We start from the raw sequence: 27,186 nt of genomic DNA, 5'->3' as shown, positions 1-27,186 counted from the left end.
TGGATTTATGCCATATTTTTGGGGCAGTGTTTTGGTTTTGGCTCTTTGGTTATTTTTCTTACTTTGTTTTTTGATCTGCTTATTTTTGCTTGTGACTATCTTGGCGTTTTTGGAGGAAAAGAATGGGAGATACTTGTGAGCCCTTTAAATCTCTGAGTGGCTAAGAGTACTCAATCTTTAGCAAAGGTTTATTGGTATTTTATTAAAAATGGGGATGAGAACTCTAAATGTAGTGTGCATAAGACTTTTCCAGCCACTTTCTTCCAGGGTAGGTAAAACCTAAACAGCCTTTAGAAATAGTAAAGAAGTAGAAACAGGGCATAAGCCCAATTCCTTGCCTCCTCCCCCCACTTTTTTTTTTTTTTTTTTTTTGGAATTGAGCAAACATTCCCAATATCAGGCCTTTGTTTCGTGAAACCAATCTCTTATCAGTCTTCTTTTTTTCCTAATGTTTGTACCTTATATTCTACTTTTTATTTTACCATACTAATTAATTCAACATGGGATGTTTGCAGTAACTCTGAGATGAGGACCAACAGAAATTTTGTGGGGGATGATAATTTTTCGTGGATGATAATCCTCAGCAGTTCTCCATATTTGTGTTGCTCAGCTAAGACCTGGCATGCTCTATATGATGGGTAGTGTCATACACAGCACCTTAAAGCACTTTACTGGGGTGTGATTTGTAATGTGCTCCATCATATTATGCTCTGTAAATGCCCTGTGTAGACCCTGCAGCCCATTCTAAATGGTAGTTTAGAGTTAACATAATGCTACTGACATGAGCAAGATATAGTTTTAGAGTATTGTCTATAAGATTATGTATTTCATTAAGATAAATTATTTTGTTAGTCTTTAAAGTGCCACTTGACTGCTTTATTTGTTTTTATTGGGCGGTAAGCTTTTGTGGGAGAGACCCACTTCTTCAGACCATAGCTATACCAGAACAGACTCAATATTTTCATTAAGATGTTTGTTTTAATTTCACTGTTCACTTTCCTTTGAGAAGAGAGAGTATTTGGTTGCCTGAATTCTGAACATGGGTAGTGGTGAGTTTCAGAAGATGTAGTCGCACTGAACTAATATAAAGATCCCTAAGATCAGGCCCATAGCTAATAACAAAAGAGGTTATGTTCAAGCCCGTTTCCAAAAGTAGTTTCTGGTGAGCAGTAGACGGACTGGTGGTGAGTTTGCAGCTTCTGTTGTATGATCATTCTTTAAGCTGGGGGAGTGGGCGTTCACTCTGATAGACATCTCATCATCGCATCACGTGCATTCCTCAAAGTTCATAGGTGTAATATCTTTGTCCTGTTTTTGGGTAGTGGTCTAAATAATCGTGCAAAGGATATAGTCAGTTTGGTTTATAGCTGTCTATTTAGGGCTTTCTGTTTTGTTTTGTTTAAAGAAACTATGACTTTACTTGGCGCATGATGTGACCATGTGGTGGCTGTAGCCTGCCAAAAGAAGATCTCAAATTTAATTATTAGTACTATTTCAGACATTTTATATGAATGCACTTTTTATTCAAGTATCTGAGGGGTAGCCGTGTTAGTCTGGATCTGTAACAGCAACGACGGGTGCTGTGGCACCTTATAGACTAACAGAAAAGTTTTGAGCATGAGCTTTCGTGAGCACAGACTCACTTCGTCAGATGCTGGTCTTGGAAATCTGCAGGGCCAGGTATAAATAAGCCAGAGCAAGGGTGGGGATAACAAGGTTTTTATTCAAGTGCCCCTGTTTCAATCTCACAGTCTTCACCTTATAGATAGGGTGATCATCCATCCTGTATTGAGTGGGATGGTCCCATATTTCAGATGCCAAAAAGGCGTCCCTGCTTATTTTTTAAAAGGGACCAAAAGTCCTGTATTTGGGCCTGTGGGGGCAGGAGCGCCTGCGGCTGCTGCTTTCCTGGGGCTTGGTGCAGCTCAGAGGAGTGGCCCTCCCCCCACCTGTATCTCCCTGTCCATATTTGGGACAGGGAGATATGGTTGCCCTACTTATAGAGAAGAAACAGTGTCCTGGGTTGCTTAGTATCTGCAATAAGAAGCTTTAGACTCTTGAGTTCCTGGCTACTTCAGCAAGGTCTACACTGGGAGGTAAAATTGATTTTTAGATAAGCAGATCCATCTACGAGATCCAAACCCCAGAAGATGGACCACCAGCGCGTCACTCTTTCTCCTAAGTGTAGATGTATCCTCAGAGTGTTTGTTTTAAAATGTCTTTTTGAGTTTGGTTAGGCTGAGCCATAGACGGTACATAATTTTCCTGCTATTGAATCCTCATTTTATGATAGGATAGGTGTGGTTAACCAACTGAAAACTAGTGCGTGTGGACCTCTTCAGTGCTACAGACTTGTCCCAATGTTTTCCCCGCTTGGCTTTGTCTACACTATGTCAGTCTGTCGACAGAAGTTACTGTTGGAAGAGATCTGCTGACAAAACTTCTGTTAACAGATTGTGGCCACACATGAAATCAACAGAGCAACCACACGCTGCCCGGCTGCTCTCTATCGACTAAACGACAGATCAATCCACTTTTGTGTGTGGGTGGCATCTGTCGACTGAAGTTTTGTCAGCAAATCTGTTCCTGCAGTAACTTCTTTCGACAGGTTGCTGTAGTGTAGGTGTAGCAAAGGGGGGGAAAAACCATTGGGACAAGTCTCTAGCACCGAAGAATTCTCTTTCGACGGAACACCCAGCTGGAAGTACAGCAGACAGAGCTGTCTGGTGTCCTGGAAGCTCTGTCTGTCGACAGAAGGCCCCCCTAACGTCCACACTTGCTTTCTGTCAACAGAGTCTGTGGAAAGAAGCATTCTGCCTGCTGGGGGAACAGCAAAACGCTGTCAATAGAACACCTTTGTAATGTGGATGCTCTGCGAGGTTTGTCAACAAAACTCTGTAGTGCAGCCTTTGAGGCCATTTCTCATTGTCCCTGTTTCAAAGTGTTTCCTATAGACAAATAAGTAACAGGATCATCTTTACTTTTATGTTGACTTTCTGTGTCTCTTCGTCATATTTAGTCCTTTAAGTTAAATCTTCTGTCTTCACTGTAGGCATTTTTCCTCCTTTCACAGAGAGGAAAGTAAATCCTTCTGGATATTAAGATAAGTTTTTAATAACTGAATTTTAATGCAGCCAAACTATACTCTTCTGTATTGATTTGAATTGATTTAAAATAAATATAGCAATGTTTTCTGAGACGACTTCATAATGACTATAGTCACTGAGCAAGCCTATTAAATCAAGAAGTTACTGATTAAAGTTCTGCAGGATTATGAAATTTGAATAAGTAGGCACACGGCTTCCTCTGTGTACAGCATGTTGTATTATGCAACAATGTGCATTTTGATATGCTCTGTGAAGCCTCTCCCCATTTTCTCCCCCTCCCAGGCTTGCAGCTGTAAAAAAGCAAAGAGGGCCCTGAAGCTGTTTTTTCAGAGGTGTGTGGTGGGGGAGCAGGTCGACGTAGGGCAGGCAAAGAGCCTGTCTGAGGCTCCCTGCTGCGTCCACAGGGGAGGATCTGTCAGTGGGGCAGGCCAGATCCAGCCCGCAGGCTGTATTTTTGCCCAGCCTTGACTTAGAACAAATAAACTCACACCTTTTGTAGGTGACTAGACACCCGACCCTCTTGAAGTGCTGGCAGAACTCCCAGTGACTTCTGTGAGAGAAGGATTTTACCTTCTGACTCAAACAGGAGGAGTGGGAGGACCAAAGGGTGGAGATTATTCAAGAGCAGTGTCTGTATTCCTTGGGTGATTATGCTTTTGTCAGTTCCCTTGTTTTCTTTGGGTGCCTCTAAAGTATTTATTATTTCACTAGTCATTGTTAAACTATTAATGAACAGCCTTCCATTTAGAAGTAACGTACTGAATTATTCATACCTTAGCATTCCCGGTTTAGTTGTATCTACAGATCTTTAGCTATATCTATAAAGTAATTTATAGCCTGTCTGGAGTTGTCCACTTGAAGCAGAATTCTTAGGGGTTTTTCCCTATTTGTGATTTCTTTTACGAGTTTGGCTAAATGCCAGGGGCTTGCTATGAGTTTAGTGCTGCAGCTGTCTCCTTGAGAATCAGCTTCTTCGTTTTTCATTCACTTAAAGTATGTGGTGCTTCTTGTCCCTTACAGATCTGAGAATTAATATTCTGATAAAAGAATTGTCATCTGAAGAGGGACTTTAGTGATACTTTCTTAATTACTTGATAACCCACCAATCTGTGTCTCCTTTGTTTCAGAATTGCAGTGGAAGGATCTTGGAAAATCACTATGTGGAAGACAAATCAGCTACATACATTCATTCTTGAGAAAGTTTCTAGATTCTTTCTGGTGTTTTAAAACTAGTGCTTTTTTAAATACTGTAATGTGCCTGACTGTCCTCTTATAGAAGAGTTACAGAACCTGATGTGCTTTCCTTGATTCTTATTTCTTTAGGGGACTTCAAGTTAAAGGCTTCATTTCCTAAAACTGACATCAGAATGGTGTTACTTTTCTGTGTTTTCTGGAAGACTTTTCTTTCTTGGATTATGTGTCCTCTCGTTTGTTTTGCTTTTATTTTTTTCTGTTTTGAAGTAGGTTTTTAATTTGCTCAGTGGGAGTGTAATTACTCTGAAAGTTCCTCCAAGATCTCACTCCTCTAGACACACCAATTACTGCCGCTTTTTAATATTTGTTTAATGTCTGATGATTGTAGGCATTATGAGAGAAGCATGTTTCGTATAATAATGGGTTTGCTATTAGTTTAACCGAGTGTGTCCAGATAGCAACTGTTAAAAATTGGAACAGGATGTCTGGGATAATAGGCACCTATGTAATATAAAGCCCTGAATATTGGGACTGTCCCTATAAAATTGGGATATCTGGTCACCTTGCTTCAACGTACTGCTTGAAAAGCTGCATGTTTGGGGCTGGGCAAACTTTCCATAAGCTTTAAATCAGGGCTGGGCAAAATATTGCCTGTAAGCTGCATGCCCCCCACCAAGCCACTGGATCTGGCCCACTGACACAGCGGGGAGCCTCAGGCAGACAGTTGTACCCTCACACCTCTGAGAAGAGCAGCTGTGGGGCTCCGTTTCTTTCAATAGCTGAGTCACGGAGGAAAGGAGAAGAGGCTTCGAGCGCTGTCCCTCATCCCCAGCACTATCCCATTGGCTGGTTTCTGGCCAACAGCAGCTTCCTGTGTGAAACACCTGTGCCCCTCGCTTCAGGTTTGCAGATGACTCAGGCAAGTTAGAAATCAGACATTTTGGCTACATGTTTAAGTAGAGTATGTTGTGGCCAGACTTGTTTCCACTCCATAGACATACTTAATGCAAAGAAGGGGAAAAAATTATAGTGAACTTGCCAGTTCCAGTCTGAGTTCTAATTAAAAGACTTACTGCAATCAACGTCTGGAATGTAACTGAGAATGTTCAGCTTGAAAAGAGAGTAGCTTAGATTTGCTTGTACACAGCACAGAACAAATACCTGCATTGTTTCAGTATCAAATAGTTGTTAACAATTTTGAGGCCTGGATTTTCTGGCTCAGATAGATGAAGTGTGAAAAACAGAACTATTTGTGTTCTGTTGTGCTTTTCCAGGCCACATCATAAGGGGTCTAATGAAAATGTGATTTTTGTTTTCAAAGTATGGAAAGCAAAACTGGATCTCTGAAGATATTTCCAGTCTAAAAACACACTCAGTTGGTCTGTCTTTCAATTACACATGAGCAAAAGAGCACACAGTGTACCTCCTAAGCAAGATTTGCTGCTTCCGAAGATTAGTCTGAAATATTTTCACTTGTCTTCCCACATTGGCACATAAGGCCTTGTTACTTGGGACGAGAACATACTAATCTGGTGTCAGTGATCATTTAAAATTGTATTGGTAACACATTGTGTAGCTTCAGTCCATGTTAGGCGATACATCCTGATTGTGTTTAATTTTTGTATCTTCAATAAAATCTTAAATTGTCTTACGCTGTACAAGTACACTGTTGACTCTTCCTGGAAAGTTTAGAATATATCTGAGATCATCTTGAGAAAATGATAATGTGAGTATGTCATTAGCATTTGGAAGTTATAGGTACTCTGTTTAAGGGAAGGCTCTGCTTTTGTAATGATAGAATCAGTAGTTCATATTCTGGGCTAGGGTTGAAGTTACACCCCTCTCTTGCTTTTGAGAGCCTTGGTTGATATATCTTGTTTTTTGATGGATAAACAGGTACACAAGATGGTTTAGCCATGATGCATTTTGTACAAGTTTAAGTTAATGCTTAGGTGTTGCATTGTCCAAAGTTTTTGCACAAATTTGTAAAGCAGATTTGTAAATCTTTCACATGATTATACACCTATGGAACTAAATATTGGGGCTAATTCACTCCAGCTTCTTGGAAGGGTCTGCACTAGGGGGGAGCTTGCCTAATATGAGTGATTTCATTGAAAATCAGTAAGCCAAAAAGGGTTATGCTTTTCTGGGCTGCTGGGGCACAGTTTGGGAGCACTGATATACAGGGAATGAAGTCATAGGGACCTGCAAGTCTCTCAGTCTAGGACTTACCATCTTCATGAAAGTAAACTCTGCTTTCCAAGGACTGGGCGTGGCTACAGCAGTTTACGCAATGGAGCTCATGGACATTAAAGGCAGAAGGGACAATCATGATCATCTAGTCTGACCTCCTGGACATTCAGGCCATAGACCCTCTCCCACCCATTCCTGTGATAAACCCGTAACGTCTAGTTGAGTTACTGAAGCACTCAAATACTGATTTAAAGATTTCTTGTTCGAGAATCCACCATTTACACTTAGTTTAAACCTGCAAGTGACCCATGCGTCAATCAGCGGAGGGAGTCAAAACACCCCATAATCCCTGCTGATCTGATGCTTCATGACCCCAAATTTGGTGATTGGTTAGACCCCGAGCATTTGGATGAGATTAAGCAGCCAGACACTGGGGGGAAAAATCCTTTGTAGTAACACAAAGCCATCCCATCACTAGCTACTGAAGCTACTTGCTACTAACAGTTGCAGTTTGTCTACACGACGTTGTAGGCAGCCCATCATACCATTCCCGCCATAAACTTACCAAGTTCAGTCTTGAAGCCACCAGTTTTTGTTTTTTTTTCCTCCCCTTAGGAGGCTGCTCCAGAACTTCACTCCTGCGATGGTCGGAAACAATCTCATTTCTAAACTAAAGTTATCAGCATTTTATAGCCATTTGTTGTGTTCAGATTGTTTTGTAACTTTAAATAATTCCTCTCCCTCACTGGTATTTATCCCTCTGATGTATTTGTGGAGCGTAGTAACACCTCCCCTTTGGTTAGCGTAAACAAGCCAAGCTTTCCGAGTCTCCTCTCATAAGGTAGTTTTGCATTCCTCTGATAACCTAGTAGCCCTTCTCTGCTCCTGTTCCAGTTTCAATTCGTCTTTCTAAACAGGGGAGACCAGTGTTGCACACAGTACTCCAGATGAGGTCTCACCAGTGCATCCTATAATGGTAGTAAGGGTTCCCTGTCTCCACTGGAAGTACCCAACTCAGTGCACCCTAGGACTGCGTTAGCCTTTTTTCATGCCACATCACACTGGCAGCTCATGGTCATCCTGTCATCAGCCATTACACTTAGGTCTTTCTCCTCCTCCTCCTCTGTCACTTCCAAGTGATACGTCCCCACCTTACAGCAAAGCATTTTGTTAGTCCCTATATTCATTAAATTCATCCCATGGCTGCTACTTCAGTTTGCCAGGTCCTTCCAATCTTTCTGTGATATTCTGATTCTCCTCCATATTGGTAATGCCTCCCGACTTTGTGTCAGCTGCAAATGTTATTTGCACACTTTCCCTTTTTGTGGCAAGGGCAGTAATAAAAATGTTAAATAAGATTGGTCCCAAGGATCACACCCTGAGGAACTCCAGTAGCTCAGAATAAGCAGGTTGGCTCCAACTACTTGCCCTGACAGGAGGCAATGGTTTTCAAACTGAGAGGCACCCCTCAGTTTGAAAACCTCTGTGCTGAATGGAAGGCAGAAGTCTGGAGTGGTGAAGTGGGGTGGTGGGTGGACGACAGCATGATCACATCCTCTTCTGCTCACTGTACCCATCACCTCCTGGTGCAAATAACATCATTTGACCCACCCACATACTGCGCTTGACCCTGAGTAACTTGGATCCAGAGGTGTTAAGGGACGGGAAGCTTCTTGCAATCGATCTCTGCTCCTTTGATCTTTGCTCACCCTTCTCCTAAACTCTCCTTTTAAGGAAAGTTGAAGGGTGAGAGCTGGGAGATGGGTGTTACAAGGCTTTGGCCTTCACCCACAGTGTATCTCATGGTATCTTAACCAGAGGCCCTGAAACTCACCAACTGTTCAGGCTTATTGATTTTGAATGAAATCTGTTAGCTTCTGAGGCTTGATTGGAGAAACTCATCCTGGAATTCTGTATTTGCTGTTTGTACATGCATTCTGAATGGGCTGCAGTTCTCTGCAAATCAGTGGCAATATTTTTACTTCTTGTTTTCTGACTGGTGTTGTCCTGAGTACAATATTCTCAAGGGGCTTTTGGTAGACTACTGTTTTCCTTCCCAGTGCTGTAGGAAAGGTGCAATGAATAATGCAACCATCAAATTTTAACTCCAAACAAATGTCAGAAGAAGGGTGTAGGTCTGAAGGTCATGGCTGCTCTTTTGAGTGGGACAGATAGAAATTTAAAACCAATGAAACCCTGAGTGAGGAGGAGACAGTGTTCTTTCCTAGTAGTTACTGAGGCTGTATATTAAAATTATGCCAGCTAAGATTGGTGGTGGCTGTAGGCAGCATACCGAATGGGGTAAAAGTGATGAAACTTGGAGGGGCATCGAGACGCTATAGTAGTGGGTGCCGTACAGACTTCATATAACTTGAGTGTTTATAGAACGCAACTTGGTGTATAGATTCTGATATAGAGGTGTTGAAAGCTCTTGTCCCATTAAGGTAGCTGTTGTATGCTCATTGAGCTGAGAGCTGTTGAGAACATATAATGAGATTAATTTTGTTTTGCACAATTCTTCCAGAGTCACTGACTTCAGAGGCCACCATTTCAGAAATGCACGTGCTTGGAAAATTTGTGAGCCTGGCCTGAATTTGCTCATCCAGTCAATTACAGCTGAGCATGAAGTCATGGTACCTGCAAACATAAATAGTCAATTAGATATAAATGGCCAATTACACAGATGGCTAGTTCTGGTGCTGTGACCTTTTGATTTTTACTTTTGAAGCTTGCTTATGATAATCTGAGGTTTTTATTGGTAGCTTTGTTCATGGTTGATTTATAACCACTTACACAACTTGAATGAACTAATATGCAAAAATTTAGCTTTTACAATATCCTACAGTTCCTGAAAACTGCATCAGAAGCCTTGTTTTAGAGCCCATTAGTAAGACACCAGTGCTTAAGGCAAGTAGCCTGTGGACTTGGCAGTATGTTTTTCCTGCAATGTTTTTGCGCTTCTTGGCAAAATTGTAGAAAAAAATGAAGATACCATAAACAGAAGGTTTTTCTCTTAGGTGCTGCATCCTTTTAATTTTTGCATTTTAAACTTGCTTGTGAAACTAGGTGTTTTGTTGTTTAATGGTTTAGTTTAATTTTTTGAAATTATTTTTCATCTTTGCCAGGACGAGAGCAATTTCATGGCCTTGGCTCTATGTACTGTAGAGGAGCAGCTGCTGTGATCCTCACCTATGATGTAAACAACTTGCAAAGCTTGATAGAACTGGAAGACAGATTTTTGGCGCTGACGGACACTGCTAACGATGATTGTATCTTTGCTATTGTTGGAAACAAAGTCGACCTCACAAACGAATATGCCTTATTACTAGAAACAGAAGATGAAAGTAGACCGGAGAAGCCTGTCACCAGCTGCATCTCTACTAAGCTCCAAAAACAAGTCCATCTGGATGATGCTATTGCACTCTACAAAAAGATACTGAAATACAAAATGTTGGATGAGAAGGATGTTCCAGCAGCTGAGAAAATGTGCTTTGAGACCAGTGCAAAAACAGGATACAAAGTGGACTATCTCTTTGAAACCATCTTCGATATGGTAGTACCAATAATTTTGCGTCAGCAAGCTCAGGGGCCATCACAAACTGTAGATATTACCAATTACAAGTCAGCAAAAAGGACAAAATCTGGTTGCTGTGCCTAAAACACAGATGATATGGGAGTGAGGAGATTGAGTCTGTGTGTTTCTGTTAGAAATCTTGACATTAGAGATGCTTACAGTTGAGGAGAAAGGGGAAAAAAATCAAGGAATAAATGATCTAGAACGAAGTGTGGAGAACAAATCTTTTCAAGATTACAGGCATTTGGCAACTCCAACCTAATTTATTTATAAAAACAAAAATCTGCATGGAATCCTGGGGGAAGACTTGTGAATTTCATAGGGCCCTTGGGTGAGCAGAGATAATGAATGTAGAAAAGTGGAAATGTATGCTATGGTACTGTTTCCATACATATTGGTACTGACCAAAAGTTAAGCACTCTTAAAGGAATCCTGCTTTATTTTTTAGAATGCATTATTTTCTCCACATTTAATATGCTACATCTAAACTGTCACTGGATGTAACTTTCACTTTTGTACTGGATGAGAGTTTCACTTAAATCTTTCATCTTCTTCTTCTGGGAACTCTTTAGATGTGGGGTACTTTTTTAAGCTTTACAAATTTATTTTTTTCAGAAAGGTCACTAATCAAGTAATTCAATTACCTTTCTGTACCAGATACTGCAGTATAAGACGTACTATTAAAGTTACTATGAAAATGAAGTGTTCATTCTGAGGATTTATTAAAGTACATCCTTCTGCCTTAGCAGTCAGGCCTTCTCCATGTTAAGCCGGGACGCTGCTTTCCTGTGCTACTGGGAGCTAAAAACTGCAAAGGATGGTATGAAAAAATGTTATCGGCACTTGTACTTCTGCTTCATTATGTAGAGGTGTGGAACATAAAGTGTTTGATACCCCTCTGTGTCCTTGGCCGGGGTCAGGAAAATTTGCACTTCTGAGCTGCCCAGGGTGTGATTTCACCCTCCAAGTTCTACAAGCAGTAGGGAAGTGAAGATCTGAGTTTTCCGTTGTGCAACACAAGCAGATGACTGGTGTTGGAGGGTATGGGAGGTGAACCTAAAGTGACCTTTATACACCATGAAGGAGCATTGAAGCCTGCTGACAAACTCTTCTTTTGTCATCATGGCAGTTGAGAAGAGGGGTAAGTCTTTAATACTGTTCTCAGAGTGTCCTAGCACAGTCAGATACGTAGTTATCTAGCACCTCATTCAGAGACAGGATAAATAGGGACAGACAGGACCTCATGCAGGATTTTAGAGCTCCAGAAACATCTGAAACTGCCCTTCCAAAGTGTGCAAATGAGGAGAGGCACTTGACTCCTTAACAGCAACCCCTGTCTTGTGAGGCCAAGGTCAGCTCCTCACTCGGGGTGTTGCAACCTGCAGAGTTGTAGTGCCCCTGATTTGGTTGGCCCACAACTGTGTCATCACAGAGGTGCCTCTGGGCCAAACCTGTGTGGTGCTGGGACCCCATATGGTAGGCTGCAATGATAACCTATTTGGGGACAATCTCAAAGAGGGGGGCCCAGCGCAAAACTGGCTCCCCAGCAACGTTGGAAATAGGCAATAACAAAGGTAGACCTCACTCCTTGAAGTGCTTTCTGTGTGTATGGAAAGCCCATTGATTTCAACAGGAGTTCCACACATGCAGCTCCTGCATAGTCAGCTCCCCAAACATAGATTTGGGCAATACAGATTTAGGCAGCTCCTGTCCACTCACCCCACACCAAGCTAGGCTCTAAGCACAGAGACAATTTCTGAGTAGCTACTGGATAGTGAATGCCTGTAAATTCTGGATAGTGAATGCCTGTAAATGTCTGTCTGCCCCACTGAGTAACTTTTTGCAAAGGGCCTGATCTGAAAATTCACAGCAGCTTTCATTATTCCCATTACTATGATTTTAAAGTCCATGACACGCAATGTGATGAAATACATGAAATACACTGGCTGCTCTGAACATTTTGACTATTTTAAAAGTTCTATTTTGGAGTCTGCTAGTCTCCATTGTATGTTTTGGAAGTATTTGTCAAACCAGCAGAAACATTAAGTACAGCCACCGTATATTAAAACCTGGTGCTTTCTTTGTTTACCTGCCATGACCAAGCGACCCTCTCTTGTTCCTCCCCAGCCAGCTGGGGGGGTTCATCAGAAGTCTCCATAGCACTCATCACAATGGAGATTTGGTGCTTCTTCAGGCTGAAGAGCCACCCCTGGGACTCTGCTGATCTCCACAGCACTCAGAACCTAGAGGGTAGCTGAAAACTACCCCTCCTCAATGCTGCACCACAGTCTGCAATGCACTGTCTGGAAGCACCACACAGCTGTCCCTTGTTTTGCCTCTGACTGCTACTGATCCTCAAAGCAGAGTGGGCATCCTGTAGGTAGCTGCGAGGTCAGACTGCAGGAGATATGTGCAGGTAGGAGCACTTTATTGTAAATTCTAAATATACCATCTTACGTGAATAGCTGAACATTTTGAGGGCTGCCTGTACGTGGTTCATTTGAAGTCTTGAGCAATACACAAAAATCAATCCCACTCCCTACTCTCACTCACCTTCTGCGTTTGAGTCTTCTCTGACAAGAAATATGTAAAAAACAGTTTTGGATTGCAGCCTCTGTGACTTACCAGAGCAATCTGCTTGATGCACAGTGAGGTCACATTTATTGCTTAGACTTTCAGGAGTGAGTTCTCCCTGTCTGCCTTCGAGACCAGTAACAATTTTAGCAGAAAATAGCACTCGGCAGATTTGGGGAGCGCAGTGAAGAGCTCTCACCGGGCCCAGAAGAGAGATGGTCTCTCCTGTTTCGTTCTTCCAGGAATAGAAGCATGTTGCTATGTAGGAGTTTTAAAAAGCAGTGTAAGAAACAAACAACGTGTTTCACACACAGAGTTCCTTAATCTCTCATAAGGAGCAGGCTTGTAATTTGAATAGTCATTTCGCCTTTCATCAGAGAGACTAGATTATAGATAAGAGTCATGTAGATAAACTGAAAGCTGGCAGACGTTTGAGTTGTATATCTATGGCTGATAGGAGCCTATGAATTGGGACACTCATTAGGTGTTTTGTAGCACTTTAAATCGCTGGGTGACTGTTGAAGCAGATCACGTGGCTTAGTCTTTCAAGTGTCCTGAGTGACTTGAAGTGAGCAGAAGTGGAAGTTTCCTTAACCCAAGAAAATTAAATACATTTTGTATTGTTTATGCAATGCTGATGCTTAAAAATAAAGTGCACAGAGATGAGGCTGTACAACAGTTCAAGGTCTTTATGACAGTTAACATTTGGAGTCCTTGAAACATGCCCCTGGCTTCTCAACCTTAACCTGTTTGTACAGATATTTGCATTTGACAGACTTGTCAAGCACAGAATGTCTAAAACTGCAGCAAGTTAATATCTGATGTGATGGTTTCTAACCATCAGAGGGATGAGATTCTTGGACAAGCTCCCAATAGTATTTGTAGGAGCAAACCACAAACAGTTTAATTAGTTCTGAGAGAGGCTTAGGTGAATTTGAGTGCAACAGCCCTGTGTCTTGCTCTTGTTAATGTCTTATGTTCCTTAAGCTCATGCTTTAGGTCACCTGCCAGAGCCAGGAGGGATTGTTTCTCCCCAGTGTATTCTGAGAGGTGTGCGGCTTTTTTTAAAAAAACTCTCCTTCCTCTGAAAAATCAGGGATAGCCAGGGCTGGAAATGGGACAGTGGATGGGGAGATCTGGGGTTTTGAGGTGGTACTGAGCATTCACTTTCTCACGTGCTTGGCTGGCTTGTGTTTACATGTTCAGGGACTGTCTGGTTGGCCATATGCAGGGTGAGGAAGGAATTTTTCCTTCAGACTGGATTGGCCAGGGACCTTGGAGTTCTCTACCTTCCTCTGAAACGTATGGGTACAGATCACTTGGTGATGGGGGTTCCATTGCACAAGTGACAAACTCGCTACAGCAAACGTGTCTTACAGGGTATGTATCCATATGGAGTACCATGTAAAGTGCCTACAGAGAAACTGTGCCTTGACAAGACGGATAATCATTTGTACGAATGGTAATTATTTAAGGAGTATTGTATTTATACCTAAAGTGTGCTTAAGGGACTCTCAGTAAAACCGAGGAACCGGGGATAGTGTGTCTTGGTGAGCACCCATTCAGGGAGAGGGGCGTTGTCACTCGGCCCTCTTCAGTCAGAAATGCAGTGCAGGGCTCAAATGCTCAGCCTTGCACAAGGCTCGCTAAGGCATTGGACTGGAAAACGTCAGAAACGGCAAACAGTTGAAATTACCTGAAGGTAAACAAGGAGACTTACAATCAGAGCAGGGTGTGCCGTGACTGGAAACAGAAACCAAAACCTGTTTCTGTGTCAGAGAGGAGAGGGAAGGTCCTTGGTAATCATTCACAGAAGGGGAGACCCTTGCAGTTAGGGGAGAATTTGGTGAGCATTTGGATTCTTGTCCTTTGGAAGTAGCCATTGATTCAAAACGAAAAAGCAGTCCAGTAGCTCTTTAAAGACTAACAAAGCAATTTATGAGGTGAGCTTTCGTGGGACAGACCCACTTCTTCAGACCACGAAAGCTCATCACCTAATAAATTATTTTGTTAGTCTTTAAAGTGCTACTGGACTGCTTTTTTGTTTTGATAGTATATAGACTAGCACGGCTCCCTCTCTGTTACCGTTAATTTAAGTGACTGGTGGTGGGTGGAACTTTACTTGTCTAGATGGGGAAGTTTACTAATAAAAGGTGAACTTGGATCTACTGTTGTGGTTTTGTTTTATTTTTTGTTTTTGTTTTGTATTTTAATGGCTTTATTTAAGCGCTCCTTTCTAGTTACATCTTCATTTGAAACAGCCGTGTGGTGGTTTAAGGTGAAACTGGTGAGTTAGGTGACACAGCTCCTCTGAGGGCAGGGGATCCAGAATTTCTGTGAGCAGGCAGTTGCCAAGGGCTGTGTATCCTGACAGAATGAGTCAAAGAGACTTGGCAAACTGAGGTGCACCTATTGTTAACTGGCAAGGGGAAAACAGGGCTGGCATAGCCGGCAGGAGAATGCTTTAATGGCTGAAAGGCTGGGGGTGGTGCAAGAAGGTATTCCTCCTGTCAGGGACAGGGCCACACAAATGGATTCTCGATCCTATGTCCCCTGAGGGATGCTGCTGTGACTTGCCAGGATTATCTGTGTATATGTCACTTAATCATTTCCATCCTATTGCAGAGCCTGCCAGTACTGAGGCATCTCCTTCCCTCCTATTCTCTACCATTGGCACGTAATTCTAGTCTGTCATGAGCTGCAATAGGGTGGTTGAATTTCCACTGTTGGGGTGAGAGAGCAGGTGTTGGAGGGGTGGGGGGAGCTGTGATACACCAGAGGCCAAACTAGACAATCTGGTGGTCCCATCTGGCCTTAGTTGTTGTTAATTAAAACTGACACGTTTCCGTCAAAGCTGTTCCCTACTCTGGCACTTCAAGTGTAGAAGGTGGGGGCCTGTAAGAGACGGGGGTGCCACCATCCAAGGGCAAAAATCCCTTTGAAAAAATCAGGAAGATGTATTTGAGAATTTCTTCTTGTGTGGCTCATTCAGGTGCTTTAACCCTTCTTCAGCAGACAGCTTAAACACCCCTCACTTCCTCAGTCATTTCTTAATAGCTGAGCTTGCAGTCTTTGGCAGAGGCACACAGAACCTCCTGCCTTCTAGGGCCCAGGAATCCGATAATGGTCTCAAAAAGGTAATTTAGGGTTACCATGCGTCCAGTTTTCCCTGGCCACGTCCTACTTCAGCCATTAAATCTCTGTCTGGCTGGGTATATAAAAAAATCTAAAATCTAAAAATGTCTGGGAGTTTGCTCTGTCTGCAGCCCCAGAGCTTTTCCCAGATGCGTCTGCCTCCCCTCAGCCAGAAGCAGCTTCCTGGAGTTGGGTGGGAGCAAATTGAGAACTGGAGTGGGCAGGAGTGGAGCCATAGTAGGAGGGTTCCCCCCTCACCTTTTTTTTCTTTTCCCCAAGGAAATGAGATCTGCTGGCTGTGGGTTCAGACTGGGAGCTTAGCCCACCTGGGCAGAGTGCTTGCAGCCCAGCTGGGAACAGGGCCAGCCAGCCAAGGGTGGGAGAACAGCAGCTCCTGGGGAGGCTGCATTGCCTTGCTACTCACCAGCAAGGTAATCACCCTTCTTGGAGCAGTCCTGCCGCTGGGCTCCCTGCTGCCTGGGGTGGCTAGTGCTGGCCCAAAACCCAGCTGGCTTCAAGACGGGCTGCAGCAGTGTGGGACTGCCACACCCCCGCTGGGAGGTGGAGCTGCTGTGGTTTCCTCTGGTTGTTCAGCCCTGCCACCATTCTTTGCATGGGCCCTGTGAGCCTGCTGCAAAGTCCCACCTGTGGGCTGCTGCTCCCTGCAGCAGCCCCCAGAAGAAAGGGCAGCTCCCTGCCAGCCCAAGGAGAGATCAGGACAGATAGGAAATGCTGCCCCTCCCCCAGACGTCCCCTGCTCTGATCCCAGGGCTGGTCCATGGTGGGCCATAGACCCAAAGCAGCTCCAGGCTGAGAAGGAGGTTGATGGTTTCCCAGCCTGATGATTGCTTTAACTGGGGCTTGTGGTAAGCATTCAGGCCTGAGCCAACCTTAGGGGCAGCCATGCTCAGGGTCTGAGCGTCCCAGGGATCCTCCCAGGCCCTCCACTTCGTGCAAAGTGCTGCTGGTGGTGAGTGGGGCTGGAGCCTAGAAAAAAATGCATTACTGGGTCCATCTAGCCCAGTATCCCCTCTGCTGACAGTGCCAGGTGCCCCAGAGGGGGTGAACCAAAGACAATGATTAAGCAGCTTGTCTTCTGCCATTCGTCTCCAGCCTTAGACAAACAGAGGCCAGGGACACTATTCCTAGCCCCTGGCTAATAGCCTTTTATGGACCTAGCCTCCATGAATTTATCTAGCTCTTATCTGAACTCTCTTATAGTCTTAGGCTTCACAGCTTCCTCTGGCAAGGAGTTCCACAGGTTGATGATGCACTGTGTGGAAAAAGAACTTTCTTTTATTTGTTTTAAACCTGCTACCCATTAATTTAATTTGGTGTCATCTTGTTCTTGTATTATGAGAACAAGTAAATAATTTTTCTTCATTTGCCCTTTCCACACTGCTCATGATTTTATATACCTCTACCATATCCCCCCCCTCAGTCTCCTCTTTTCTAAACTGAAAAGTCTGTCTCTTTAGCCTCTCCTCATACAGGACCTGTTCCAAACCCCTAATCATTTTAGTTGCCCATTTCTGAACCTTTTCTATTGCCAAAATATATATTTTTGAAGTGAGAAGACCACATCTGTACACAATATTCAAGATGTGGGTGTACCATAGTTTTATATAGGGGCAGTAAACTGTTCTTATTTTCTATCCCTTTTTTAATAATGCCTAACATCCTATTTGCTTTTTGACTGCCACTGCACACTGCATGGATTTTTTGAGAGAACTATCCATGGTAACCCAAAGATCTCTTTCCTGATTAGTTATAGCTAAATTAGCCCCCATCATATTGAATGTATACTGGGGGTTATTTTTTTCCAGTGTGCATTACTTTACGCTTACCTACATTAAATTTCATTTCCCATCTTGTTGCCCAATCACTCAGTTTGGTGAGATCTTTTTGAAGTTCTTACAGTCGTCTTTCATCTTGACTATTTTGAACAGTTTAGTATCGTCCATAAACTTTACCACCTCACTACTTACCCCTTTCTCTAGATCATTTATGGATAAGTTGAACAGGATTGGTCCTAGGACTGACGCTTGGGGAACTCCACTCGTTACCCTTCTTCCTCCAGAAAATGTACAATTTATTCCTACCCTTTGTTTCCTGTCTTTTAACCAGTTCTCAATCCATGAAAGACTCTTCCCTCTTATCCCATGACAACCTAATTTACACAAGCACCTGTGTGAGGGACTTTGGCAAAGGCTTTCTGGAAATCTAAATATACTATATCTATTGGATTCCCCTTGTCTGCATGTTTGTTAACCCCCCTTCAAAGAATTCTAGTAGATTAGTAAGACATGATTTTTCTTTAGAGAAATGAGGTTGCCTTTTGTCCAACAAAGTGTGTTCTTCTATGTGGCTGACAAATTTATTCTTTACCATTGTTTCAACTAATTTGCCCAGTACTGAGGTTAAACTTGCTGATCTGTAATTGCCAGGGTCTCTTCTAGAGCCCTTTTTAAATATTGGTGTGATGTTTCCTGTCTTCCAGTCCTTGGGTATAGAAGCTGATTTAAAGGATAGGTTGCAAATCACAGTTGTTAATTCTGCAATTGCACATTTGGGTTCTTTCAGAACCCATGGGTGAATGCCATGTGGTCCTGGTGGTTTGTTACTGTTAAGTTTTTCTGTTTGATCCTAAACCTCCTCTAATGACACTTCAACCTGGGCCAGTTCCTCAGGTTCATCACCCACAAAGGACAGTGCAGGTTTGGGAATCTCACACTCGCTTTGCACAGATGTAAAGGGCTGCAGAACGAGGCTCACTCATAACCACCCGCCCCGCCCCCGGCTCCCCAGCCATGCTAGGAAGGGAACAGTGCATGTCCCTTGGATCAGAGGAAATACACAGAGCAGTGCTGGGCCCCATGCGAGGTCACCAGCTAGGACCTGAGGAGTGGTGCAACAGGGGAAGAACAAAGTCACCGAGTCTGGTTCAGTGACTTGGCAGATACTGATAAGAGACTCGTGCATCTGATGATGTGGGTCTTTGCCCACGAAAGCTTATGCTCCAAAATATTGGTTAGTCTATAAGGTGCCACAGGACTTCTTGTTGATCTCGAAGATACAGACTAACACAGCTACCTTACACCCTACCTTTCTGATACTGATAGAGATACACACCCTCTCAGGAGCATCTTCTTTTTTTGAAAGTTCAAATATGGTAACCGTAGGTCATTTTTATTAATAAACTAAGAGCGAACACTTGGCACAGCATTAGTTGGTTACTAGGTGTTAAAGAACAACTGACACAAGATTAAAACAAGAGAATTGCTTCCCTAGGATTCAGTTTGGAGAGTTACAATATAAGGGGGAAGAGGGGCTACCGGTGCTCAGCACAGAGAAGGTCTACAAAGTGAAAAATAAATAACCTGATAGTCTCTGACTAACCATTCCCTGTTCTACTCACACAGCTGGTGTTCCAAGGTTTAGTCCTTTCCTAGGCATGGATGTTGCTGCATAGACCATGCCCATGTCTCCCAGTTCTGCTCTGCTCTCACAAAGGCTGGGACAGGAAGGCCACTGCTTCCAATTAAAAACCCACACTCTTTTTCCATTGGCTCGCTTGGCTGCCTGCTTTCCTAGCATTCCTGGAGGCTTTCTAGGATCCACTATAATTTTAACCTTTACAGTAATTTAGATAATTGAATGGCTGAAATGTCCAGAAAAGGGTATTACCCTTCCCGTTCATCCCAGCTTCTTCGCTACAGTTTCACATTTCAGGCCTAAATATGCCCTTGTATTGCAGAAGTCACTTCTGGTAAAAACCCAAGTGAAATTTCTGCTAACAAAAAGAAATGGAAGCTGATTTGGTAGCTGACATATTAAATATAGTAAAACATTGCTTAAAAATGGCTACTCCTCCTCATAAAGCAATTGCAATAATCTCTTTCATTAACAGCACACTGGAAATGAGGAATATTTAGTTAGGTGTTTCAGCCATCACAGTTGTTTGTCAATATTTGGAGAAGTGAGTTAATTCAGGGCTGTTCCTGCAATGTGTAACTCATGGTGATTTGTCTGGTGTGAGGCAGCACATTCTGTGTGCCCCATTCTAATGGCTTACTTTAGCTGAAGCAAACATTAGGGGCCTTTGCTCTCAAGGCGATTGCGGCTTGTAGTGAAGGCACCAAAATGCATGGAGTTTGGATTCTGGGCTCTGCCCTGTGCCAGTTACTTTGTTCTTAGCCTAGATCTGTAAAATAGGGATGAAGTGCTCCTACCTCAAGAGGATGTTGAGGATAAGCTTACTATGTGTGGGTGAAAAACCCGGCAGCTGAGACTTCTTTAAACACACATATATGGCTACACTTATCATGGTTTAGCTCCTCCATGCTGTAATTTTACAGGCAATTGTAGCTGCTGCTGTTAGCGCTATCCCAGGATTCCACTGAGCTTGTCTACACCTGAAATACTACAATGGAAGATTGCTTCAATTCACTTAGAGCGGTCTGCCCAGGCGTTAGGTCACTTTAATTAAGGACCTACTCTTCTGGGGTCAACAGCTCTAGGGGGTTTGGGACAGAGATCCCTGTAAGCTGAGCTTACAGATGGTCACCCAGGAGAGATTCAAGTGCAGCCCAGACAATTAACACAGCACCCACGACCACCAGCATGTGTCTATTGGTGCACAGGTGCACTTGTCTGAGTGCACATAACAAAATTTATTCCATCCATGTATTGCAAAAGTTTGGAGGGAACACTGGTCAGGGGTGTGGATTCTTCACCTGGCTGGGGTGAGCAACTTTTTAGTATAGCCCAGATCACAGAGGTGCATTGTCTAAGCTAATGATAATGGTAAACAACTCTTTTCCTGTAACAATGGATGGAATGCCAACTTAGGCTATGGCCACACTATGAGATGAATCTGAATTTATGAAATTTGAATTTGCAAGGCTGGGTTTTGTAAATTTGAATTTGAGTATCCACACCGTGCCACAAAAATCGAGTTAGCACTGCCAAACTAATTCACCAAAGAGCCGACTGTTGCAGCAGTGCATTGTGGGGATCTGTCCCAGGTCCCTCAGCCCCATAGCATTCTGGATATTTTTGCTGATACAATATGGGAAAAAAAATGCCCCGCAAGTGGTTGTAAATATGTGATATATCTTTCCACACTACATTGCCCTCATTCTTCTCCTGTGGAAAACAAACAGCCATTTTTCTCAGCAGGAAGGAAGGAAGGAAAAGTCGGGAGTCCCAGGCAAAAGAAAACCAAATAGGCTGGCTTCAGAAGATGACTGACCCATGTACACTGGTTCTCAGCTGCTTTTCCCTCATAGAGAGAACACCTTTACTTTTGTCTGATCAGCCAACTCGTGCGCCAGGCAGGTAACTGTCATACTTGCCTGCCAGAATGACTCTGTGCCCTGGGATCACCCAGGTGACTGTGCCATCTCTATAGGCCCCTCAGCCACTCCCCCCACCTTGAAACCACCCCTGCCTGGGCAGAATGATATGGTGGGGGTGGATGGCTGAGGTGTGCTCTCCATGCTGATGTGAAAGAAAATGAATTTGCATTCCTGACACCACTCAAATTTGTGGGCATCTTGTTACCTTATTTCCTGCATACCTGGAGAGTATTGGAGATGCAACCAGCCAGAATGGACAACTGTGGGGAGGTTGTGGGATATATGCAGGACTTCTCTGGAGGCCAATAAAACGGTTTAAATGGAAGCTGTTTCCATGCTACCATTAATCCAAATGCTTACAGTTTAACTTCCCATTAATCCCACTCAAGTTGTGCGAGTAAATCAGCCATAGTACCCCCGAAATTTGAAACATTGATATTTGATGTGTGAACAGTCACAAATTATAATTGAGCTAAGTGCCTTTGATTTGAATTTTTGCTGTACTGAATACGTAGTCTTAGTTAGCATCCTCTCCCTGAAACTCGCTATGACTCTGCGTTGACAGACTGAGCAGACCCTTGCTTGGTTAAAGGGTTTGAATTTAAATCGAGGAAGTTTATTTGGCCACCTTTTGATGTGTCTCCTGGCATCTAAAGAACACTAGTAAAAAAAACAAACCAAACAAATCCAAGCTAATAGCTATTAAAGTAATCTCTGCAAATGTAATAGGTGAGCTTGGCATATGTTTAGGGAATTGAAACAATCAACAAGTAGAGGTATAGAAAAACAAATTTTATTTAAGATAATTACAACAATGAGGGACCGCAATTACCAAACCCAACACTAATTGAAGAAGGGGAAAGGTGGACTGCATAAAGAAAAGTTAAAAACTGTGACACAGATAATTACAGATTATTTCCAAGCCGGTGCTGTAAGCAGACATAATACTTTTCACCCTTGTTAATACAGGTGGTTCCCTCTCCCTACAAAAAATTTTGCTGAAATGCTGAGGGGTCCTAGTATTTGTCATGTCCATTATAATGCTGCAAAAGACTCGAGAAAATGAACAAGCAGGGGTTATCATTATGTGGTTCATTCTTCTCTCCCAAGTCATGTGGAACAGCTTACCTCTGGGCCTAATGTTCGCTTTCTAAAGAAGCAGCAGTTCATTTTCTGTGGGTGCCCATGTAGCAAACATAGCAGGCAGGAGGCAACTGCTACCCATTGTAGGCTCTGTGGATACTCTGCAAATTGTGCACTCAGTTTCTAAACCCTTTGAAGGAAAACTGTTCAAGAAACCCCTTCTGAGTGACTTCTAGCCGCCTCCGTGTGGTCTTCCTAGCATCACAGCTCACGCTTAGGCTACCATCATCCCCCTGCCTTCATGTTGTGCACGTCCCAGAGGTGAAGTAGAGCGGTTGAAGGCTGTGGGCCTAAAGATAACTTTATTAAATAACATCAACTACGGCTGGGAAATTTGTGCACATAGCATTGGTTTTATAGGGGAATATGTTGGAGAGGGACTGCTCCACAACCATATAACCAAATTCATGTGGTGCCCTAGCCACACACTGTTATTAAGTATAAGAGAAGCTCTGTTATTTAGCGTTCATTTAACCAGAAAGCCCAATTCACTGGCATTTCTGGTATCTCCTACTACAAATCTTCAGTTTAGTAACTGTGACCAGTACACCACACATTATGCAACTGGAAATTCTGCGCTCTACTTTTATACAAAAGAGGCAGAAGACAGGCCAGTAAGCTGAAATCAGGGATTTATTCAAAAAAGCAGCTTCCAGGGTGTGCCATTGTGCTGACTCTGTAATGATCCTATTTTCTTCGCCTTTTTTTTCATCAGGAATGATTGATGTGGATAATGACCACCCTGAGGCACTGCAAGCTCTTGAAGTGCCGTCTGAATTAAAGGAATATTAAATTACGTTCAGTGTAGTTGTAGTGCTCCGGGTGTATGCCACCCACTGCCCTTTGTGATACCTAGAGTCATAAGCTAACTGGCTGGACTACAAGAAACGAAGGAATGTTCAGTGCCCTACTACTACTGGATGGGTGAGTACCTGTATACTGTTTTATAAGTCATTCATTTTTATTTTTTCTAATTCTTTGAAAACTGATGTTCCACTGGTAGATTAGAATGCTCAATTTACCAGAATATTTGATTAACTGGCACCTTCCTCCATTGCCCCAACATGCCAGTTAAAAGTTTTTCCTGTGTATTGCATGGCTGTTAAAAGAAGAAAGTGCGACGTCTATACACCTCTCTCCCTCCTGTGGTTCAGCATATCCAGTGGGCAATTATTCTGTGCCATGCAACAGAAGAGAGCATAGGCCCAAAATAATTATTGTGGGATGTGGGTAGTATAACATGTGAAGCAATGCGCTGCCCTTGGCAATGAGCTGTTCTCGTTGCAAGAAGTGAGTATTATTAAATGCGGCTACCTGAGCTACTTCAGAATGTTTAGGAACGCTCTGGTAAGACAAAAAGCAGGGCAAAAGCCTAGGGGTACAGTAGGGGTTAAAACAACCTCTCTTTGCATTGTAAGGGCCCAGGCACAATCTCTTATTAGAGTAAAAGATTAAGTTCAAATGTGGGGTTCGGGGCTCTGAACTGTGAGTACCTCCCAAAGTTTAGCCCCCTGCTATGCCTCCATTCTACTGTTGTAAGTTAGCATTTAATATGAATTACACCTCTTAGTTTATTGTCAAGAAGTACATTTAATTGAAGATTTACATTAAACATGTTAGAGAATGGCTCTGTCCAAGAGAATGGTTAGTTAGTAACTGGATGGTTTTGTCGCCCTTTCTGGTGTTTCATGGTTAAGGATTTGACTAAATTAGCAAATAACATGAGGTGAGCAAAATATACTGTATGGTAGGAGGAGCAGCCAGTATTTGGTATAGGTGTTTGTGCTTCTACAGACACTTCTCAACTTTTCATTCAGCTTTTGAGGTAATAAGTTAAATAAGCACCAATGTGATTTTTTCCCCCCCAAAGGTCTAGAACACAATTGAAATATTTTCCTTTTAACAGAAGGGATTTTTAATTTTTGTATTACAAATTTTTCATGCAGACTTGACATCTGCTGATATGAGTTCGGATGAGACCTGCTTTGAGTGTATCAGCTGAAGGCAAACTCTGGAATTCCTGGTTAATAGTGGTAAGCCAGAAGCTGTACTTGTTTGCATAGTAGTGGCAGGTTCCTCGGGCACCATTGCATTCAATGAAAGGAGTAGCTCTGAAGTCTTCCAGACAGCTCCCAGGAGAAACCAGTGACTGTCCTCCGCCTTCATCACCAGCTGCAGTGTGCTGTGAGACAAAAAGAAGGTGCACTGTTTAGATATAGGACATGGCTGTACAAACTGCTGCCTCTGTCCGTACTGGCAGTAAACAGTTTGTGGCAGAGGGAGGAGACCAAGAGCCAAAGGATTTCTCAATCTGTTACCTATAGGTGTTCACGCTGTAGGATATTCCACTGAAATATACATAGGGCCAATCTTGTAAACCTCATGCTCATATCAAAGATTTAAGGGTGTACTCCTGTTGGTTACTTACATGGTAAATTTGTACGATTGGATCATTAAACTATCCAGTTGATCTGTGTTTTCTATTATAAACCTGCCTGCCTCTTATTTACCCCAGACATATAAGATTTCATACCAACAGCTGAAATTTTTCTCATGTGTGAATTTGCAGCCGTGTGGGGGTAATGAGAATTTGCCTCCTCCATTCACCAAGTCTCTTACAGATCACACATCCAAAAGGTGTACTGGTCAGGAACTCCCCAGTACTTGGCATGCAAGCAGATTTTCATTGGCATGTGAGGCAGGAGCTCAGTCCCGCCCCTCCGCTCCCATGCAGCTGCGAGCTTGCTGCTGGTGGCTTAACAAAGACCAGCTAATGCTACCAACCACCACCTAAAGCTCTGCAGCTTCATTTATTTTTGTAAGGAAGCTCTTGTAAGAAGAACTATTAGTGACTTTAGAAAGTATCATTGGTACTTGGACCGTACAGAGAGGTCAACAGGTGGCATTTTGGCAGTCTGCCTCAGAAAGGTTGCTGACTCCTGAGCTATGCTAAGGGAACAGAAGTAGCTTGTTCTAATTCGAACATTTTCCCCTATCAGCTGAATCAATTAGCAGTCTATCAGATGCAGTCCTGTTGACAAAAGGGCCTTGGAGTGTCTACACCAGCCATGTCAAATACCCTGTCAGGGGTCTGCATGCGGCCCTACTGTCTTTTTTTTTTTTTTTTTTGTGGCCCACAACTAGATGTAAATGAAACATCAAAGTGCAGCCCACCCTGGCCCTTACGGACAGCTCTAGAAGCCCCCTGCTGCTCGTGCATGTGTCCATGGGCTGCCTGTGTCTGGTGCATGCCTATTAAACCCCACTTAGCTCCCTGGAGTTTTAATAGGCATGGGTCCAACACGGGCAGCCCGAGGAGGCGGGGGTGGGACAAACACTTATCCCGCTCCCTGTGGCCACCAGCCCAGTACCCTTCTTCCTGCTGCTGGAAGCTTCAAGCCCCTCGTTCGGCTGGTCTGCTTGTGCCAGACACACTGTGGAGCCCTCTGGGGACTTTGTTGTCGCTAGTCATTTTGTGCCCAGAGACCATGGAGATGGGAAAGGCTACCGCTCCCCCCCCCCAAAAGGGCAAGCTGTATGTGAGAGGTTGGTAGAAGCGGGTCGACAGAGGAAAAAGCAGCTCCTTGCCCATGCTTATGATGTGCCCTCTCTTGGAGCCGTTAGTGCATGGTGGGGGAGCAGAGCAGGCCTCAAGGGGCTGGGGGTGGTACAAAAGGGGGGCTGCACTATTTGATTAACCACTGTCTATGCTTGTGTTTTGTTCAACAAGTTATGTATCATACACAATTAAAGTACCTTGAATTTATATTTATATTAACATTTATTATATATGAGCAAATATCAATTTTACATGTCCAATTTTATGAACTATTAATAAAATTGTAAAACAATAAAATTCATGTTAAGTATTACATTCTCAATTAAAATTATTGTATTCTATCCAACCAAGACCTGAAAAATGATCAAATGTACCTAAAACATAACCTACGGTAATAAATAATTACAACTTTCCAATATAAGTACATCTTCTTTGGTGGCCCAGGAAGTGATCAGTTTTCGTGTGTGTGGCCCTTGGTAGGCTTTGCGTTTGACATGCCTGGTCTACACGGCTGTTTTGTGGACAGAACACTGTTGCAAACGGCATTCTAGCCGCATGGGGAGAGGTAGAACACCACCGACAGATGTGCTGGGTTTTGTCGACAAAGCGCATTTGCTGTATAGATGCTCTGTGTCTTTTTCTGGCAAAAACTCGGTTTTGCCAGGAAAAGCTGCTTTGTGTAGACCTGGCCAGAAAGAATAATCTTTCACTTCTTGCCTTTAGTTCCATAAGCCAACTGTTATTCAGCTTGCAAATCTCTACACAGCTTAGAAATGGAAGCAGAAATCGGTCTCTTACCACAGTGCTAGATAGGTATGGTACTTATTCCTCTCCTTTCACTTTTCTTTCAATCAGACTGCGATAGAGTACTTAGGATTCTGGGCAATGGCACAAAATTCTTCATCTCTGACATGTCAAACACTACTCAGCTTCAGGTCTCTCTGACAATGGCTTAGTGCAGAGGTGCACAAAGTGGGGGGCGCATCTCCTTGGGGGGGGGGTGTTAAATTTCCTAAGGGGGCTCAGCACAATCACACACACATCCTGCAGCTTCCACACAGCTCCAGCAGCTCCTCCCCAGCGCCAGCAGTCCCACGGAGATACCTGTAACACCCTCCCTGCCCCCAACTCCCAGAGCTCTCAGCCCCCAGCTCGCTTGTGCCCATGCACGGAGGGTGGTGCTCACTTCGGCGGGGCCCCTGCCACCTCCCATCTCCAGCCTGGGCATGCTTGGCTTCACCCTGGTGCCCAGCCTGCACTGTTGCTCATAGCACTGGTGTGCTGAGCACATCCTGGCAGCAAAGCTGGCTTGCCAAGCTCTGCGCTGATGGAGAGAGGGGAGCAGAG

At 43.4% G+C, this 27,186-nt stretch overlaps 2 protein-coding genes and 1 long non-coding RNA gene across 5 annotated transcripts in view; 2 read left to right on the top strand and 1 right to left on the bottom strand.

The window, feature by feature from the left end:
* RAB20 (RAB20, member RAS oncogene family) overlaps positions 1-12,337 on the top strand; it is a 55,519-nt gene extending 43,182 nt beyond the window's left edge. The window contains exons 2-3 of the mRNA XM_074990179.1: positions 9,620-11,209; positions 12,196-12,337. Coding sequence (XP_074846280.1) covers positions 9,620-10,152 — 533 coding nt within the window. The 3' untranslated portion in view covers positions 10,153-11,209; positions 12,196-12,337. The remainder of the gene's footprint in view (positions 1-9,619; positions 11,210-12,195) is intronic.
* Positions 12,338-21,853: 9,516 nt separating this feature from the next.
* Positions 21,854-24,423, top strand: LOC142011172 (uncharacterized). Its single transcript, XR_012644979.1, has 2 exons — positions 21,854-23,204; positions 24,227-24,423. It is a non-coding gene; the product is annotated as an uncharacterized LOC142011172 (long non-coding RNA).
* Positions 23,851-27,186, bottom strand: part of COL4A2 (collagen type IV alpha 2 chain) — a 259,647-nt gene continuing 256,311 nt past the window's right edge. For all 3 annotated transcript variants that reach the window (XM_074990097.1, XM_074990108.1, XM_074990087.1), the window contains exon 48: positions 23,851-24,462. In XM_074990097.1, the coding sequence (XP_074846198.1) occupies positions 24,208-24,462 (255 nt within the window). In that variant the 3' untranslated portion in view covers positions 23,851-24,207. The remainder of the gene's footprint in view (positions 24,463-27,186) is intronic.

This window comes from Carettochelys insculpta, chromosome 1 (genome assembly GCF_033958435.1).
Source record: "Carettochelys insculpta isolate YL-2023 chromosome 1, ASM3395843v1, whole genome shotgun sequence".
NCBI classification, from domain to species: Eukaryota; Metazoa; Chordata; order Testudines; family Carettochelyidae; genus Carettochelys; species Carettochelys insculpta.
Note: the sequence above shows the minus strand (reverse complement) of the source record. Positions and strands in the feature narration are given on the sequence as shown.